Source organism: Porites lutea, chromosome 1 (assembly GCF_958299795.1).
Source record: "Porites lutea chromosome 1, jaPorLute2.1, whole genome shotgun sequence".
In the NCBI taxonomy this organism is placed as follows: Eukaryota; Metazoa; Cnidaria; class Anthozoa; order Scleractinia; family Poritidae; genus Porites; species Porites lutea.
This window is the reverse complement of record NC_133201.1, coordinates 40,123,133-40,141,403: the sequence shown is the minus strand read 5'-3', so window position 1 is coordinate 40,141,403 and position 18,271 is coordinate 40,123,133. Positions and strand designations below refer to the sequence as shown.

General features: G+C 37.4%; 1 protein-coding gene across 1 annotated transcript; it reads right to left on the bottom strand.

The window, feature by feature from the left end:
- Positions 1–1,184: 1,184 nt before the first annotated feature.
- On the bottom strand, positions 1,185–15,333 carry LOC140929643 (gamma-aminobutyric acid type B receptor subunit 2-like). The gene is made up of 17 exons (XM_073379384.1): positions 15,079–15,333; positions 14,418–14,552; positions 13,694–13,864; positions 13,431–13,532; positions 10,732–10,791; positions 9,941–10,132; positions 8,534–8,767; positions 8,011–8,074; positions 7,627–7,710; positions 6,474–6,624; positions 5,474–5,594; positions 4,991–5,098; positions 4,500–4,622; positions 3,763–3,946; positions 3,094–3,248; positions 2,117–2,272; positions 1,185–1,738 (listed from the first exon to the last, which is right to left on the bottom strand). Exons 1-17 carry the CDS (start codon positions 15,331–15,333, stop codon positions 1,679–1,681), a joined length of 2,355 nt encoding a protein of 784 aa, XP_073235485.1. The 3' UTR covers positions 1,185–1,678.
- Positions 15,334–18,271: the final 2,938 nt, after the last annotated feature.

The window sequence follows — 18,271 nt, the reverse complement described above, 5'->3', positions numbered from 1 at the left end:
ATATTTGGCATAAATACCCCGAGTGATATTTCGAAATTGTTATACGTAATTTCACGAGCCTTTAGGCGAGTGAACTTTGAGACAATTTTAAAATATCACAAGTGGTCATTTATGCCAAATATCACGTACAAATCATGCTATTATTTGTTCATACTACTACCCACAAAAGGTTTGTAATTATCACATGTAGGTATTTAAAATTAAGCTGAAATACCGTAAAATTCCGAAAATAAGCCCCTCCATGTATAAGCCCCTCCAAATATAAGCCCCCCAAACCGGTAACGCGAAAAACCTTCCGCTAAATCGCCCCTCCAAATATAAGCTCCCCGGGGGCTTCTACTTGGAAAATTGCCCTCAAATTACAAAGTAAAACAAAGCAAAAACGGTAAATTTACGTCCAACTATAAGGCTAGCCCAATCGATTTCGAAACGCAAATTTCCCTCCGTAGATAAGCCCCTCCCAATATAAGCCCCTCAAAAAGGGCCTTTGAAAAATATAAGCCCCGGGGCTCATTTTCGGAATTTTACGGTACCACTGATCTAAGCCGATCAAACTGCGGAAATTTCTCATGTAGTAGTATAAGGAAAGAAATCGCATGGCCGCCAGGACTTTAAGACAGAAAAAACAACAACAAAGTCTTGTCTTTTTCGACGTTATTTTTTATGTTTACACTCATGTGGATAACAGAGAAAGAGCTGAAGCAAGTGATTGAAAACAAAAGAAACGAATTTTGTAGGAAGAAAAACATAAAAATTCAAAGCGGCGGTGAGACAACGAGAAATGCTAGCGGCCAGCAAGGAGGGGCCAGCAAGGTGAAAATGAGGGGCAGTGAAAAATAAAAGTGAACATGAACACAGGAGACAACTATATTGGGTAAGCACATACGACAATTCATCCATAAAAATGTGTAACTAGGAAGTTTGACGATTTAGTCCTACAAAACAGCGTTGTAGTTGTGCAAAACAACAGCAAAGAAAGACAAAAAACGTGCTGCACGTGCAAATTTGTTTTTTTTTTGCTAATTAGAAAAACAGTGTGCTGCACGTGTAATTTGTTTTTTGCTAATTAGATCTATTGTTATTGAGGCCATTTTCATTACCCTCCCCGTTTAGCATTACACGATTTTTTTTTTTTCTGTTTATAAGTATTATTAACCAGGTTTTTTAACAAAGTTGTAAAAAATTACTGGAGCTTTCAAAGTTTATTGCTTTGTTTAGAGTGAAAGCGCACTTGCCAACCCCAGCTAGCTAGCAAACGAATATAATTTTGAATTTAACGGCATAGCATGTAATATGATTAAAAATTCAACTTAGTCTTAGTTCAAGAGCCAATTGGCTATTACAAACAAAGTCAAAATTTAAATTTGACATTTTTAGCTGCCCGTCAGCGGATAGTTAAGCTAAAATTGTTACAAGGCATACTTTAAGGTTGTCCAATGTCACCAGGTGACTATTTGCATAGTTTTTGTCTAGGCAACCCATGCCTCGGGGATTTAGGTTTACAGCGTCTTGACGCGCAATCAACGGTCGACAACGATGACCTGACATGTCGTTTTTCCTTTTCATGGCCAAAGTGGAGATGTGGCCAGGTGAAAGCAGTTGTAGCTGACGGTGTTGCGTTGCCTGGTTATTTCCTCAGGAATACACCGTCACGGACTCGTACATAATTTAGATTTTTTCAAAATTGTGTGTTACAGCTTCCACTGTTTTTCAATCTCTCTTGTTTTTCCACTTGAAGCTTTCCAGAACAAAACAAAATTAAATAAACAAAATTATGATTATTGATCAAAAAGCTAACAGCCTTTGAAAATCAGATTATAAGCTTATCGGTAGTTCAATTTTAAGCTAGGGCTGTAAAAGAAACTTTTAAGTAGGCGCATCTGGTTCCAGTGTACATGTATAACACAGAGCCAGCCACTCAGAGAAGGTAATGATTTTATTTTAGTTTATTATTATTCTCTTACATATTAGAACACAAACCTCCATTTTGCCCTTTTCATATTTGGTTCGCGTAACTTGTCACAGGTAAGAGACCTTATACCAGCCCCTGTTAGATTGACGGAAGATTCTATCAGGCTTCAGAGGCTTGATCAGTGCAGTCAGGTATTTTACTTACCATTTTTAACATATCTCTTAGCTTCTGCAATTCCTCCTCGTGATTAACAGCATAATAACCTTTATTAGCACCATTTGATGTACATCCTTCCAAGGAACTAAATGTGCGAGCACGCAAGCGATAGTCATCTTCTTTAGATTTCCTGAGGGCTGAAAACTGGGAAATATAATTGTATTAACAGTGAGATTATGTATTTCCTTTCTTTTATGACAATTAATATACCTGTTGGAAATCACTTCTGACTTACACTAAATTCTTTCAGCTTTTTGGATAAGCAGGGTAAGTTTAAAGCTTATTCATTGATGATTATATTGATTTACACGCAGCAAATTTTCGTTTCGATTTATCTGTTGCAATAAGTAGTACTTAAAGACTGATAATGCATTCAGTTTAAGTAAAAGTAAATTTTACTGATGCGTGGTGTAACTTGGGAGCTCGCCACAAAGAAGCTACAGTCGGCGATAAAATAGTTGAGACACTACCCTCAAAGACATAACGTCTTTCTGATAATGTATATTTCCTAAGGGAAAATAAGGCCTCCCCCCCCCCCCCCCCCCGCCACCATTACCACTGTATTTTGTCCTTCTGTTCAAGCTAAAGCCACGTGCAAACGGACGCAGCCACTCCCAACGTTGTTGGCCCAACAATGTTGCGAACGTTTGCACGTAGCTAGACGTTTGACCACCGGTTTCAAACTTTGCTAAAAAATTCCCAACAACACTCAACAACACGGAACAACACTCCAACAGGGTGTCCAAACGGACGCAAAACGTAAGATCCAACAATGTTGAGTCTGTTTGCCTAGGGCTTAATAACCTGTGCTGCGGGAAAGAAAAGACTCCTTCCCCTCAAGCGAGGGTTAAGGGTGCAGACATTGATTGTTTTGTTCTCCCAGCAATTTTATCGTGGATTCAAACAGTTTAAGTGTGACAAGTTAAACATCTACCAGAAAAATAGGCAGATCATTCCTCACTTACCTTTGGAACAAACACGATGCACAATGTAGAAGTTGTGCTGAACAAAATACAGGCTGCTGTAATAACGAAGGACACGTCGAACTGTTTGGCTTGCACAAAGGAAACAATAGGGGTGCCAACGATGCAGACTATCACCACATTATAAACTGCCATACCTTGAACAAAAGGTAAAAAAGAAATGCTGTTAAAAATGAGATTCTTTTGTTCTAGATTTTAAACATAAAATCTGCTTTTTAAGAAATCAGTCTTTCTATTATGCCACTGTAAGCAACTCCTTGCACTAGATTATCACAAAATTTTCGATACAACAGGGTTTACTAGTAAGACCAGGCAAGGATTCCTTGTCATTTCAACGACATTATTTCAGGTGGTTAATAAAAAAAAAGTAAAAAAGGCTGAAGAAAGACCTGAAACAATGTGAAAGATTGTGATTGTTTAGTGTTGACAGCAGAGCCGCTTTCTTCTACAAAAAACAGCAAAAGTTTTCCAAAGTATTAGTTTGTCTTTTTAAATTAACATTCATTAACTAGTAGATTGTTTTGGTAGCTCTTATACCGACGCATTAATTCCTTGCAACCGAACCGCATATAAAAGATGAAATATTTTAAGTTCATTTTCCTTATATTATGTGATACAATAATATACGAATGTAAACTTGATTAGACGCACCAATGTGATGAGAGTCATTCAAAGCAGGTATCTTGACATTCCTTGTCTCCCAAGCCAGAAACAGACCAAACAGCAGAAGAATTCCTTTATATGAGTACAGCAGGCCCAGCCAGATGATTATGTTGTCGACTTCACACGTGTATACGTAACGTACGTAAACTATGTTGTCATCCTCTTGATTAGACTTAAGCGGGAGGGATATCAAAATTTGTAAGCATCTATTAGCTTCAAAACAATAGCCGTGGTGTTTTATTAAGTTTAAAAATTCGTCAAGAAGCTCGAGAATTTTTAAGCTGGTGAGTGTTTCGAAGAGCTTCAAAAAAGCATTGTCCACAAACAATTGCATTTGCCATAGAATAATTTATTGATGTACTTTTGTTTTTGAACTTATTAAAATGACATAAAAGCGGACAACAAAAGACGTCAAAATAACGCAAGCTCGTGCAGTTGCAGTTCTGCCAATTAGTTTTGTGATTATACAGTGTACTCACTATATCTCTTCCGACTGGCTAAGGCAAGGTACACATCCTTAAGTGTCTGAGAGCATTGCACAAAACTCGCAGATGCAGAGAGTAAATTACCCATAGAGGGTGTCATAAAAACTATTGGCGACATGGCCGAAACAGAGTGAGACAGGTAAAGGCTGTCTTCTATCTTAAGGAATATCAGTTTAGTAGTGGACTTTTTTGGCCCTTTTATCGTTCAGAGCTTTGAATGGTACAGTGTTTTATACTCACGTATGCAGTCAGGTATTTTGCCTTAGTGTGAAAGGGGTCCACAAAATTCCAGCACAAAAGAATGATCAAATCTATGACGAGAAGAGAGCCCAGAATTCCGAGAAGGTGTCGATCTTTGATAATCTGAAAGGAAGATATGATATTATGATACACCTACCAAAGCTAGGATTTTTCCCACGGGGTTATTTGCTATTGAATGAGATTTTAGCTGAAAGAATAAACGAAAATCTAAAGGCAACGGGTAGCAAACTACGGGACCAGACCAAATCGATTTAGAAGCTGTTTGCCTAAAAGGTGTCACTTCAACCAACCACTTTCACCTCTTGGAAACTAAAAATATCTCTCTCTTAAACTCTTCAACGTTTCGCTAACTTAGTTATAATGTTTGAGAGAAAAACAAAGTAGAGCTCAAAGACATTTTTAGCCTTTTTGGGCAGAATTTGCAATCTACCGCCGAGTGCAATTGAGTTATAAAAGTTAAAGCCCCTTACCAATTTCTTTGCACTCATTATTCGTGTGATCTTGTGTACGCGCCATGTTTTTGAAAACAGTGAACCGAAGGCAAAAGTGAATCCAACGCAAAGTAAAGTAGTCCGAGCCTAGATGGAACAAAAGGCAAATATTATTAATTTATGCACTCATTTAGCTTTCATACAGATAAAAACTCAAAATCGCATTTCAGTTACGTTAAAGGACGAATGTATTTGGTGATGTAATGATGGCGAGTCTAACATTTTAGCCACGTACTAGTCATGGTGGATTCAGCTCTTTGCGTAAATGTGGGGCCCGTTCAGGTAGATAGGATAAGACGGAACCAAGGTCTCGAAATCAATTTTTCTAGGTGCCATCATCAGTTTACCCTCAAAATAAGGCGGGGCATTGCGAGCACTACCTATTTAAACGGCGTATATGTTTTCTTTAAAAATATGAGTGAATGCTATTTTAAGGAAAGATATTCATTGAACAACGCATACCTTGCAGAGGTCTGCTGTCAGATGATCTCCATCGAAAGCGAAAATAATGACAGAAACGTATGAAAGAATGCAGCCCAAAATTATGACATTGTTTAAGTTTGGACTTGACATTTTAATAACCCTGAGTAATGAATAATACAGTTTGTTAAGTAGTATTGTAGGGATGTTTTAGACCTCTTTTTAATTAAAGTGGAATTTCATTAGTTTGAGGTGGAATACATTGACCGATGACGTCATAGCCATTTATCTTTATCTTATAAAAAATGCGGGGCAATTGCAGACTAGAAAAACATCTGCTATTTTTAGGTGGTGGCGGTGGTTGACTGGTGTGGAGGAAAGCAAGTTAATTAAAGAGGAGTAAAATAAAATAGTTTTACAGGATTAGGAAGGGGAGGGGGGTATTAAGTAATATAAATAATGTATTTATTGCCAGAAAGTGCTATGTAATGTAATGTTATTTCGTGGAATAGGGGAAAACAAGACGTGCCCTCTTCACATTATATATGAACATGTTATCCGTAAGCTTGGACGTCAGTATACAAGGGCACCAGTGGCAGCCGCTATCAGTCCATTTAAGACCTTGCTGTAACCCACCCATAGCCCATGATGTGAGTGATGCGTGAAAGGTGGACCACACCTTTCCCTTCTCTTTTTGAAAAGTAGTGTGGGTTCTTTTAAGTCCCCGGTCGTAGCTAGGTCACAACGACTTACAGACTGACCCTGCATAATCATAGACAGTAATATTAAAGTAACTTGACAAATACTTTGATGCAGCAAAACTTCAGTCAGTGGTCAGTGCCTGGGCCTTTGAGATAAAGTTTGCTTAAACGTTAAGGGGCATTGTTTGGGAAATAAGCATTTTCTATATTTTGCAAATTGTGCATATTAATCTTTTTGACCTAAACTTTTCCCATGTAACTCTTCCGTTTGCTCTAGGGATAATTATCATCTATCAGTGACGAACGACCTAAGATGCTCTTAATTATGACTCCACACTCACCTTTTATTCCGATTTCTGACATTGAAATAGAGAAAAAACAAAGCTAAGCAGATTCCAAGTGATGCTATGATGCAAACGGGGATGAATAAGGTCATTGACATGGTGTGTAGTTCGGTATGTTCACTGTGGCGATCCAATGGTGGCCTTCCACCTTGTTCAGGTAACAAAGAAAGACAATAATAATAATAATGATCATAATAATAATTATAATACTTTTGTTTTGTATAGCTCAATTCCCAGCGATGCCCAATGGCGATTCATAAGAAATGTTTAAAATATTACAATGTTCATAAATTACATAAGATTGAAACGAATTAAAAATAGCAAAACTAATTTATGGATAAAAACGCTTTCAGTTAAAACGACTAAAATATAAAGAGACTAATTTTTCTTAAAAAGATAAGACTCAAGTTTTTTCTTAACATCGTTCAAACTCTCACAAGAACTAGTTGCTAGTGGCATATCATTCCACAACTGTGTAGACGCTACTAAAAAAGACTGTAAACCATAGCTGCGCAGATTATAACGGACATCAAGCAAGACGATGGCTATTAGCAGATCTTAAGTTGCACCGAGGAGTCTACCTTGTAACTAGGGCAAAACAAATATGAAGGGGCTAAGCCGTTTAAACATTAAAAAGTAATTAAAAGAATCTTAAAAGTTATTTGCTCATCTATAAGAAGCAAATGCAGTTGCTGTAATACTGGAGAGATATGTTCATGTTTAGGTGTAATACATGATCGTTGAAATGTTACGTCGGTAGATACATGCAAACAGATTCCATGACGAAAGAATTTTTGGACAGAACATTATTTAGACTTAGTTTTTTTTTTTAACATTTAAGCAGGCCTCAATGCTAAACCTGCTACTTAATTATGGATTACAACCGACAAAACAAGGCCCAGTTGTTCGAAGGCCGATTAGCGCTTAACCGAGGGTTAAATCAGTTAACCCGAGTTTCTTTTTCTTTTGTCAGTCAAAAACATTTTCTAGGGTATTTTTCTCTGTTTTTTTTAGAGCATCCAATCATCAACTTGTTGACAAAAAGGATTAAAGTGAATTTACTTTTTAAACTTTCATATCTGAATTCAAATTTCGCACTAACCCTGGGTTATGTTAACCCACCTTTGAACAACCCGGCCAAGGGTTTTACCTTGCCACTCGAATTCCACTCCAAAATATCTTTCTAAAGAAGATTTCTGTACCTCGTGACTGCAGATAGCTTGAAACTCTGTTCCTATTTGATATCATAATATCATAACAACTTATTGAATTTGTTATCATTATTTATTGCAGTTTGCAATGCAAAATACTATCTTTCATTACTACATTGCAGCGTTATAGTTAATATTTTCAATCTAGCCTCAGAGAGGCTACAGCTGGTGCAAACATGCGAGTTTTGGTATGCTTTGGTGTTGACTTTATTAAGTGGGGTGACTCTACTTAAACGGGCATTCTGAAAAATAGTGGACTAATTAGAGAAATGTTTTTATTATCCGCATATTTTATGAATAATGCCATCAGTTAATTAATATACCTTTCAGTTGTGAGATTTCAAAAACTCCCGATCTGTCACCTTTGTCATTAACTTTTACAAGGCTCTGAAAGAAGGTCAACAAGAAGAGTGCAGACCGCTGTTTTGCCTACCATCAGCTTAAAATTATAAACTAAGTTCATTTACCCACCCTCACCCCCACCCCACGTGACATTCGCAATGCGGTTAAAATAATCATGTAGGAAGAAAAATGTCAAATATCCTCGTTTCAAAAATATTCTGCGTCACAACGAGTAGCACTGACATCCGTCATAATTGTAAGAGACAATTTTTTAAAGGTCATTTGCGTTCTTCAAATATAGGCCAATAATATTGTTGTTCAACGAGATCTTGTGTGTTTTACTTTCATGTTTTTTGGGCGTGTCATGTTTTACTTAAGACTCCAATTCCTCTATCAAAAAATACTAAGTTTCGTTCTATTTTGCGGCTCAAAACAGATACCTCAGTTAAGTGTAAATTGCTCTTGATTAGTAGCGAGCCTGAATTTACTTTCCTTGTCTCTTACCGTTACACCAAGTAACTCTGTTGCTAAAAGGTTTCCCTTAAAAAGCTCTGAGAAATTTTTGCTCCCGAATGGTTCCGAGTCCAAAGAAGCGTTAGGGCCCAGCTGCTGCGCTGTTCTGTTGAGGGCAAGGGCAACCAGCCATGCTGCATCGTAAGCAAATCCTTTGTAGTCAGTATCATTCACTTGTGAAAATTGGGCTCTCTGGGCGAACTTAGATTCGAATTCAATTGGTGTCTGTTGATGGAATCAAATATGAGTAATCATTGAAAACTTTAATTTTCTTATAGAAATTAGTCATAAGTGTATAAATTCAAATACTACTACTACTACTACTACCACTACCACTACTACTATTACTACTACTACCGACGACGATGATGATGATGATGATGATGATGATGATGATGATGATGATGATGATGATGATGATGATGATGATGACGACAATGACAATAAGGAGGGGGAGGAGAGGGTGGAAAGCTATCAAGACATTGTTCACGCCATGAAAGTGGTAATTGTAGCCATCGTGATTAGTGCTCTTGGAACTCTCTCGAAGACTGCAAAAGCCTAGTATGGAAGGTTAAGTTTTCCTGATATTTTGTGGACAGTTAAGTGCCTCTAAGCTGTGGGAAGCAGCTGGGACATAGCTGAGACTGCCCACAAAAACACCTTGAACTGGAGAAGAATCGAACCATAAAAATAATATCTGGCAGATTGCATATTAAAAAGCAATGGTGTAGATAAGAAATGCGAAGATCGTTTCTCTCCATGTTCTTCCGGCCTTTTCGCTCCCCTTTCTTGTAATACTAGCATCACAGCCCTCTTGTATATCTAGAATGATGTTACATTTGTGTTATAGTTTTTAAAAATATTTATCAATTCTTTTAAGCATACAAAAGAATTGACACTTCGGTCAAAGACGAAAGAACGTGGTAGACTTAACTCCCTGACTTAACTTGCCCTCATAGTTCACACTGAATCGTAAAAATGTCTAAGACAATTCGATTCTAATGGTATACTGACTGGGTCCAGTTGTTAAAAGGCCGATTAGCGCTCAACCCGGGGTTAAATTTTACCCGGGTTTCGTTTTGTTATGTTCAAAAGCACATTGTCAGATAATTTCCTCTGTTATTTTTAGAGCTTCCAATCATCAAATTGTAGACAAAAAGAATTAAAACTGAAATGCTTTTTAAGCTTTCAACAGAGTTCAAGTCTCGCACTAACCACGGGTTATCTTAACCCAGCTTTGAACAACTCGGCCCTGAACACAGTCGCTAATACCCGACTAATGTTACTATGAAATATAAAACAATAATATAAACCTTTTCCAGTTAAATTCCAAACGTACGAACGTTCCCACCGTGCATGCAGTTTATGTGGGCGCCCTATGTTTTCACACGTTCTTACCATTCCAGACAAGGTCCTCTTCCTTGACTTACTAAGCCACATGTAGTTGACATATATTATTCCTTTCGCTCCTTCATTGACTTGCTCTGGCGTACAATTTACTCCATTTAACGTTCTCTTCCACCAGCCGTACTTGTCAGGAGTATGGATCACCCAAACATATTTACGGCCGTGCATCTTTTGCTTGTAAATCTGGTATTTAAAGTGAAATATTGTAGTGCCTTGACATGAAATAGAGTTTATCGTTGGCTTACGCGGTAGGTGATTAGAATTTGATGGACTGGAACTTGTTTGTGATACACACGCAAAAATTGAATTTATGTTTGTTAAAAAAGTACCTTCTATTCGAGCTCAAAGTATTTTAAAGCGCAGAGTATTAACACTTTCTTGCGTTTCCTGCTAGAGGCTTCATTTTACGTGGCTCATCAGTTGAGCTACGCGAAGGCCTAGCAGTTTGGAGGGCAAGCAGTACTTTTATCTCTCAGGTATTTAAGAAACTGAGTATTGACCCGGTCCAGCGGATTCCCACTCTGCTGTCAAGCGCTAACCAGACTAAGCTATAGTCCTACCGGGACCGTTTGGGAAATATAGAAATTTTCGAAAAAAAAGATGTTGCCAGAGACATTGAGAAAACTGAATTCATTTGTAGCCTTATTTTGTGGCAGACTATAAATGCACTGTTCGCTTTCCTTTGCTGCAGCCTTTGTAATGGTATGATCATAGCTTAGCACTAACCCTTCTAACCTACGGTTCACCCAACATTAGTACCGTCGTTAGTATTAATCGCTTACCTCACACATGGTTCTCGTTGACGAACTGAAGAAACCAAATATAATTCTTGCGTCGATATCCTACGGACAGATGAAAGAAAAACCACTTCTAAGACTTTGCCGACGAAAACGTGTAACAACTTCTACATTAACAACAGGGACTTTAAGATGCAACGACGCGGACGGCAACGAGAACGTCAAAACAAAAAAAACAATTGGTTTAATAAGCAAAACAACAACTTTGCACGTGCATCACGCTTTTTTGTACATTTCGTTCCTGTTTTTGCACGACTACGACGTGAAAATGGCAAATTTTGCGTTCTATGGAGGACGTAAACAAGCAACGACGAAATTTTATTTCTCTTTTTAAACTTGGCTCTGGTCCCTTAAAATTCAGCTTCAGGAGGATTCGCCTACATTTGACAAAGTACGTGGGTAGGAACAATCGCTATTGACACTGAAGGAACGCAAATTCACATTTTAAGCGACGTTCTCGTTGCCGTCGCGTCGTTGAATCTTTAAGTCTCTATTGATTAGCTTGTTGCAATCCTTGTATTACTTATCTGTATGGTTTCATGGTAGTTTTCTTTTAGAGTTGTCTGTTTGATAAGATGTTGCCTTTACTGATTGACTGCCTTTAGTAATGTGAGGTTATTCTAGTCCTTTTTTCCAAGGGATACATTAAAGAAGCTACGTCATGCTATTTGATAATTATTTTGTATAAAGCAAAAAAGTGAATACGCAGGAGCCTAGCGTTCATATACGCACTTACGCCCGTGCGTATGGGTGAAAGCATTTTATGGTTAAATAGGGGTGAGTGATAAGTTTTTTGGCATTCTATTGGTGTCTTTGCCCGCTTGCAGGATAAACATCTCGCCTTTAGTCTGTAAACGGAATACAGTACAGCCGCCTCTCATCACTCATCGCCTTTAGGGACGTTTCGCAGTTTCGCAGGAGAGACGGCTACCATGCAGGCTATGTCGCCCTTTGCTTGTAACTTCCTTTATGGTATCACTGTTTTATCTTTTTTCCGTGAACACTGATAAAACTAGAAAACATTACCTTACCGATACCACTAGAGACGGGTAACATATACAACTAACCATTGCATTTTCCTTCGTTTTCTTTTATTTAAAATGTCCCGCCGAAAACGCAGGAAATGGCATTTCCGAGCCACTGAATCTAAAACTTTTGTGGGGAAGCATGCTCCCAGACTCCCCAAGTATGAGGCTCCTTCGGCGGTCTAACTTTTCTTCCTGTGCGAACACCTTCAAAAACTCACGCTACGCCCTTGCTTCGCATCAAATAAATTCCAAAACCAATGGTCAAGTTTTGTATTTTCTTTAGACCATATTTAGGCACTGAAACCATTTCCTGTATTCTGGTGGTACAGATGGCAAGGATGGGCTCGGTTTGAAAACTGGAAAAAAAAAATGCGCCAAAAAAATATTACGGTTGGTGTTGCCGATGAAATCTGTTTAATAGCTTCTTCATAACTCTTCGGGAGCATTTTGTCGCTAAGCACATAACTGACCTTAAACAACAATATTCTTGTGAAAGTGGAAAAACAACAGACATGTGTTGGTGTTGGTGGTGGTGGTGGGGGTGGAGGGAAAACAATAGAAATGTGGTGATGCTGGTCGTGGAAACGCTCTGTGATCCTTTTCCATGAAAGTGACAGCGATTTCGATTTGAACATCCCTTCACCTGCATGATTGCAGGAATTACTGGGTCAGTGAAAACGGCTTGGGTAATCGATCTATAATATAACAAGCTTCAGAAACCGTACAATCAGCCTCCACCCAAGAAGATCTTTTGGACTTATTCACAAGGCAACCTACGTATATGGAAATGCTGGTCACATTACCAGTCATAGAATTTGTAAAGGGTATTTCTACCGCTTAGGAACAGCGATTTCTACTTGGATGGAAAAAAAGGAATTTATTCGTATTTGACCATCAAATGACTGACGCTAGCAAAGACAGGCAAATCGTTAACATCTCGAGGTTCTCATTATCGTAATATAAGTGTCGTTTTTAACGTTAAGAATCTTTTTCATCTATGAAAGGGTAGCCGCAACATGAGTTTTAATTAATCAGTAATTACTTGGTCCTATTCAAGAACCCTTGGTAAAAGCTGCAAATATTCACTCCGGCCAAGTAAGTATATCCTTTGAAAACTGAATGGAGATTTCTTTTTACATCAGTACGAGGAGGCTGTGAATAGACCGGCTGATTGATCTGAATGCTATACTTAAAACGCAAGATAATTTTCCTCTCTCCCGCGCTTCTTCCAGCTATGCAAGAGACACAAGGGGACATGGATGGCGTCCTTTCTAGAGACGATATTTGCGATGATGAAAAAGCTAAGCGACACTTTCAGTTGCATAGCAGATACCTGGCTTTCGAAGAGCAATCAAATACAAGAACACCGGCGACAAACAGATACGATTCAATCCCGAGTTACTGTATTCGGGCGCAAGTTAACAAGATTACTGCGCAAAAAAGGCCAAAGACATCCCTACAATGCTACTACTGCCTGTATCGGTGTTAGTTTGAGATGATGGCAAAATATTATCTACACATTATATTAAAATATAACGGATCGTCTGCTTGACTTAAAAGTCTTTAAGTAAGCCTTCATATATAGTCTAAAAACTCCAAATAATAAGGACAGCGGAAGTTAAAACATTTGATTGTTATTTTTGGCTTATTCCTTACCTTGAGATGCTTAATTTGACTTTTTGGATCCGTTAAGAAGCTTCCGTACGATATCACTTCAATGTTATTTATATTGCACTCTTTTCTAAGACTTGTTGCCGCCTGTAATTTTTCCAAAAAAGATAGCACTTGATATCAATACAAAAACAAGAGGCAGTTTAGAATACAGTTTATAATATACGTGAATGTTCAATTATCAATAATATGCTTTTTAATAAACTTTGAATTTGTTTTAAACTGACAACCAGTGAAATGGTACTTACGGATATAAAAAGCTCTCTGCTTTGATATAAAATGGCTACTCTTGTCCAGTTAAACCTTTTTGCAATCGTTATGAAGGTACGACTGCTATCGGATAGTGTCGGAACCGTTCTAAAGAAGTACGGAAAAAGAGATTTATCGGAGAGTTTACCAGAGGCAGCTGCAGAAGAAACCTAAAGTGATGCAAACGAAAGAGAAAGCAATGATCACATGTTTAATCAGAATTTCAAGCAAGATGCGTATGTTATTCATTTTTGTCTTCAAGTTCATTACTATACATTACCATACCAGAAAACAACGCAATTTGAATTTAATCCAAGGATATAATTGAACCACAACAATATATTTCAAACACTTTCCTATTCACGCGCTGTCAGACGTCAGGACGGGTAATTATTATTTTTTTTTCCATTAGTTATCTTCAGTATGGCTTGTTCCCACAACAGAAAGCAACTTGCGCCTACAACTGACTTATGTCTTCTAATGTCTCTGGCCTATTCATGGTAGGGCCCCTTCAGAAATGTTTGGAATATTGTTCCCTGTGAAGAAACACACCTAATATTGGTACCCCTAGCTGATATTTACCACTAAGCCGTAGAGAAATGACTGCTCAAGAAAAAAAACGAACGATATGTTCCACCCTTTTTGTTTTAACTATTGAGTTCACCTATGAACATTTCGGTCGGTATTTTAAGTTATTTTAGTTTGATGGGAAAATTTATTTACCTGAACAATGTTGTAGTACATGGCTGTGGCACCAGCGGACTCTGCAACGTTAGACCTTGAAGGACCGAGAATAAGACGAACTTGGCGCTCCGTCAAGAAATCGTTGAAAACTCTGTTTCCAAGACCTGTATCTCCCTGTTGGTAAATAAGTCACAAAAAATATTGAATATTAAAAATGCAAATTCTTCAGCTTGATTTGAATGTAAAAATACGTAAACTATTTGTTTTTTTTCTATGAATTAAAGGGTCTTTTTTGTAACTCGGCTACAAAAAGATGACGCTCCTGTTTTTCTTTAATCAAAATGGCAAACATGGATGGCGACAGTAATTAGTGAAAACGCGGAAATTTTATGATCTAAGCCTTTAGTTAACAAGTGGGAAAGCCGTATTAATATTTATAGTGAGTTTTTCAGTTTTTTAAATCACTGGGAAAAAATGGCAAACCGTTATAGGAAAAACTAAAGGCGGTATAAGACGACTTGCAGGTAAAACCTATAAATCAGCCCTGATTGTTCAAACCTTACATAGTGCTATCCATTGGATTAATCTCTACCCAGTGGATAACGCTTATTGATTTCCCTGCTACTTATCCGCTGGATAGTGATTTGTCTGGTGAATATAGCGCTATCCAATGTTTGAACAAACAGGTCCTGTATCTTACTTGTGTATCACGAGCAACCAACTGTAATCTGTACTCTTTTAGAATATCATTTCTAGCATTGATATCTTCAAATGCCATCTCGATTGCTAATGGTATTCCAGCTCCCCACCAGGCTCTTTTTCCAGTCATGGGTGCCATCGAGCCTATATACAAAGGTCTCTTCCCGGAGGTTGCAGTCGAGTTGGACGCAAGCAAACAGACGATGCATTGTACAAAACAGATAAAAAGAGCAAGATGTCTGCGCGCAGATGCCATTTTTCTTTTGAAGGTCAGTTGGCCACAAAGAGCAAAGGTGAAATTATAAGTACTAACAGTTATTTGGCAAGTCAGGTTCCAAAAGACCTGAAAAGCAAACAAAAAACGTTATAATCGTTTTAATTATTTTCCTTTTGATTCTAGTGATCGATTTGATGTGTCAGGTTTATGATTACCGATCACTTCACTCTGCTGTTTTACCCTCTGATCATCCCCTGTAAAACTTCAAAGGACAATTAATTCATACGGGTAATAAGACACTTTTTAGGAATTTGGTCGTTGAAGTAATTTTGTTTAAAATGAAACGAGGTGTTAAATCCATTGAACGTTGCCCCCTTCATCGATTTCTACATAACCGAAATGTCTACAATTTGATGACCAGCATTGTTTTGACTCATGGTCAAACAGAAACATAAGGGTTTGTTTTGGGATTTTAACGATCTTTATTTGGGGCACTAAAATAGAAATAAAAATACATCAAAACTTCATACCTTGCCGCGGATGAGAAGGCTCTGAAACCATACGCTTTTAAATTATAGGACATATTGACGATACGATTAGTTTAGAAGATCTAAGGTTTCTACTCGGTACGTACCTCTTTAATAATTCCGAGAGAGGAGAAGTTGAGCAAGATTATTCAGCGCCTTATGTAGCAATTAATGAATTCGGTTTTCGTAGGACATGAAGAATTAAGCAGATCTCGGAGGGTGTTATCCACCGAGGCCGATAACACCCTCCTCGATCTGCTTAATTCTTCATATCCTACGAAAGCCGAATTCATTAATTGCTTTATTATTCATTGAAAATAATTGCTAGTATTAAAACATAGCTAAAAAATGCTTACCTGCAGCGATGTTAAATTAATCTTCGATAGTATACGTTTAGGTTTGTCCAGCTCCGAAAAAAATTCTACAAATAGCAGATATCGCCCTCCGAGTTGTCTTCTTGCTGTTTTTGCCATATTTTTAGCTATTATTTCGCCTAGTTTCATCTGTAGTTCTTACTCTTGAAAAGAATGAAATGTCCGCCATTTTTTTTTTCAAAACCAAAACAACTCAGCTCGTCCCCAGGTCTTCTCAGTAACGGTGCCTTAACCTTTAGGGGGCTGCATTTTGACGTCATTTCCTCATTAAACACAAAATTCTTCCAACTTTGGATATCAGTAACTGGTTATGGTGAATTATGCGTGTGCTTTTAGAAATATTTTGAATGAATCAAAAAAGTTATTAATAACACGTTATTCAACTGGTAATCAGTGGAGCCCTTCTAAATAGGGCTGTTGAGCTCTCTTTGCCTGTTAAGGTGACGACCCTTGCTGCTGCATTCTGAACTGACTTTTGAGAACAGTCTGAGGTATTCCATATAACAGGGAATAGCAAAAATCTAACCTCGATCTTACAAAAGCACGCATTAAAACTTCAGCCAAGAGTGAGATTAAATGTATTTCCTAATTGGACTTTTTTTCTTAAGTAATAGTATCCGACACCAGGAACTTAAAGTGGGATGTTGAACAAAAAACCTTCGTTAGAAGGAAAAAAACTTTATGTTTGAATTCAAAGAAAACGTAAATATATTTCAAACCCTATATTTTCAATAGTCGTGATTTATGTTTTGAGCAAAAAGTTCTTAATCACTCAAATTGGTCTTAGATGGCGTCAAAATGCTGATTGATATAATATTTCACTGCTTGGACATTTTGGTGTATTTTCTTTCAGTAAAAAGTAAGTAAGTAAAATCTTTATTTCAAAACGGCTAATAAAAACTTTTCAGAATAACATATAAAAAGCACAAAAAAGAAAATTGCAATATTCAATCTCAATGAAAGTTTCAGACGTTATTATATATATCATGAAGATTATGTGATGATAAAAAGGAGAGCGATACTTTCAGTTGCAAGGGAGATACCTGGCTTTCGGAGAGCAATCAAATACAAGAACACGACAAACAGATACGATTCAGTGCGGTGCTAATGTATTCGTTCGCAAGTTAACAAGATTCCTGCGCAAAAAAACTAAAAACATCCCTGTTATACTACTACTGCCTGTTTAGGTGTTACTTAATTTGAGATGTTGGTAAAAAATAATCTTAACATTATATGGGAAAAGTAGACGATCTGATATATTAATTCTTTAACTAAGCCTTCATATATAGTCTGGAAACTACAAGCGGAAGTTGAAAACATTTGATTGTAATATTTGGCTTTTTCCTTACCTTGAGATGCTAAATTTGACTTTTTTGGAACCGTTAAGAAGCGTCCTTACGATATCACTTCAATGTTACTTGTATTGCAGTCTTTTCTAAGTCTTGTTGCTGCCTGTAATTTTTCCAAAAAAAAAAAAAAGATACCATTTGATATTAAAACAAAACAAGAGGCAGCTTAGAATGCAACAATTTATGTGAATGTTCATTTATTAATAACATGCTTAAACTTTTGAACTGACAACAAGTTAGCGGTGCTTACGGATACAAAAAGCTCTCTGCTTTAATACAAAATGGCTAAACTATTCAAGTTAAACCGTTTTTGCAACTTTGCCGCGAGAAATATTTCAGGAACCAGGAAGTATATGTATGATCGACATAACTCATACATCCCGTACTAAGAGATGTACGTTGGTTTCGAATTAAAGAACATATCTTCTTCCGCGACGCTGTCATGGCATTAAAATGTATGACTGGCCAAGCATCCCGTTACCTCGGCGGTAAATTTGCGACAAGAATTGCGATCACTGGGCGTGTAACCCGACATTATCAACTATTAAACATCCCATTATATGAGTCAAGTGCCGGTCAGAGGTCTTTTTACTACTGCATGGTGCACATTTGGAACAATTTAGACAGTAATCTTAAAACTGCAAAATCGGTTTCAACTTTTGAATTTTACCTCAAAAATAAATTTACTACTGAAATTTTTAAATAGCATGCAATGACAGTATTTTTT

What these genes read in the sequence shown, in the direction of transcription:
- LOC140929643 (XM_073379384.1), bottom strand. Translation starts at nt 15,333, where the DNA reads ATGGCATCTGCGCGCAGACATCTTGCTCTTTTTATCTGTTTTGTACAA. An exon ending in TGAAATCTCACAACTGAAAG is followed by an intron (nt 7,711 to 8,010) that starts GTATATTAATTA and finishes GATATCAAATAG; the next exon opens with GAACAGAGTTTCAAGCTATC. An exon ending in TAAGAGATATGTTAAAAATG is followed by an intron (nt 1,739 to 2,116) that starts GTAAGTAAAATA and finishes TGTTCTGGAAAG; the next exon opens with CTTCAAGTGGAAAAACAAGA.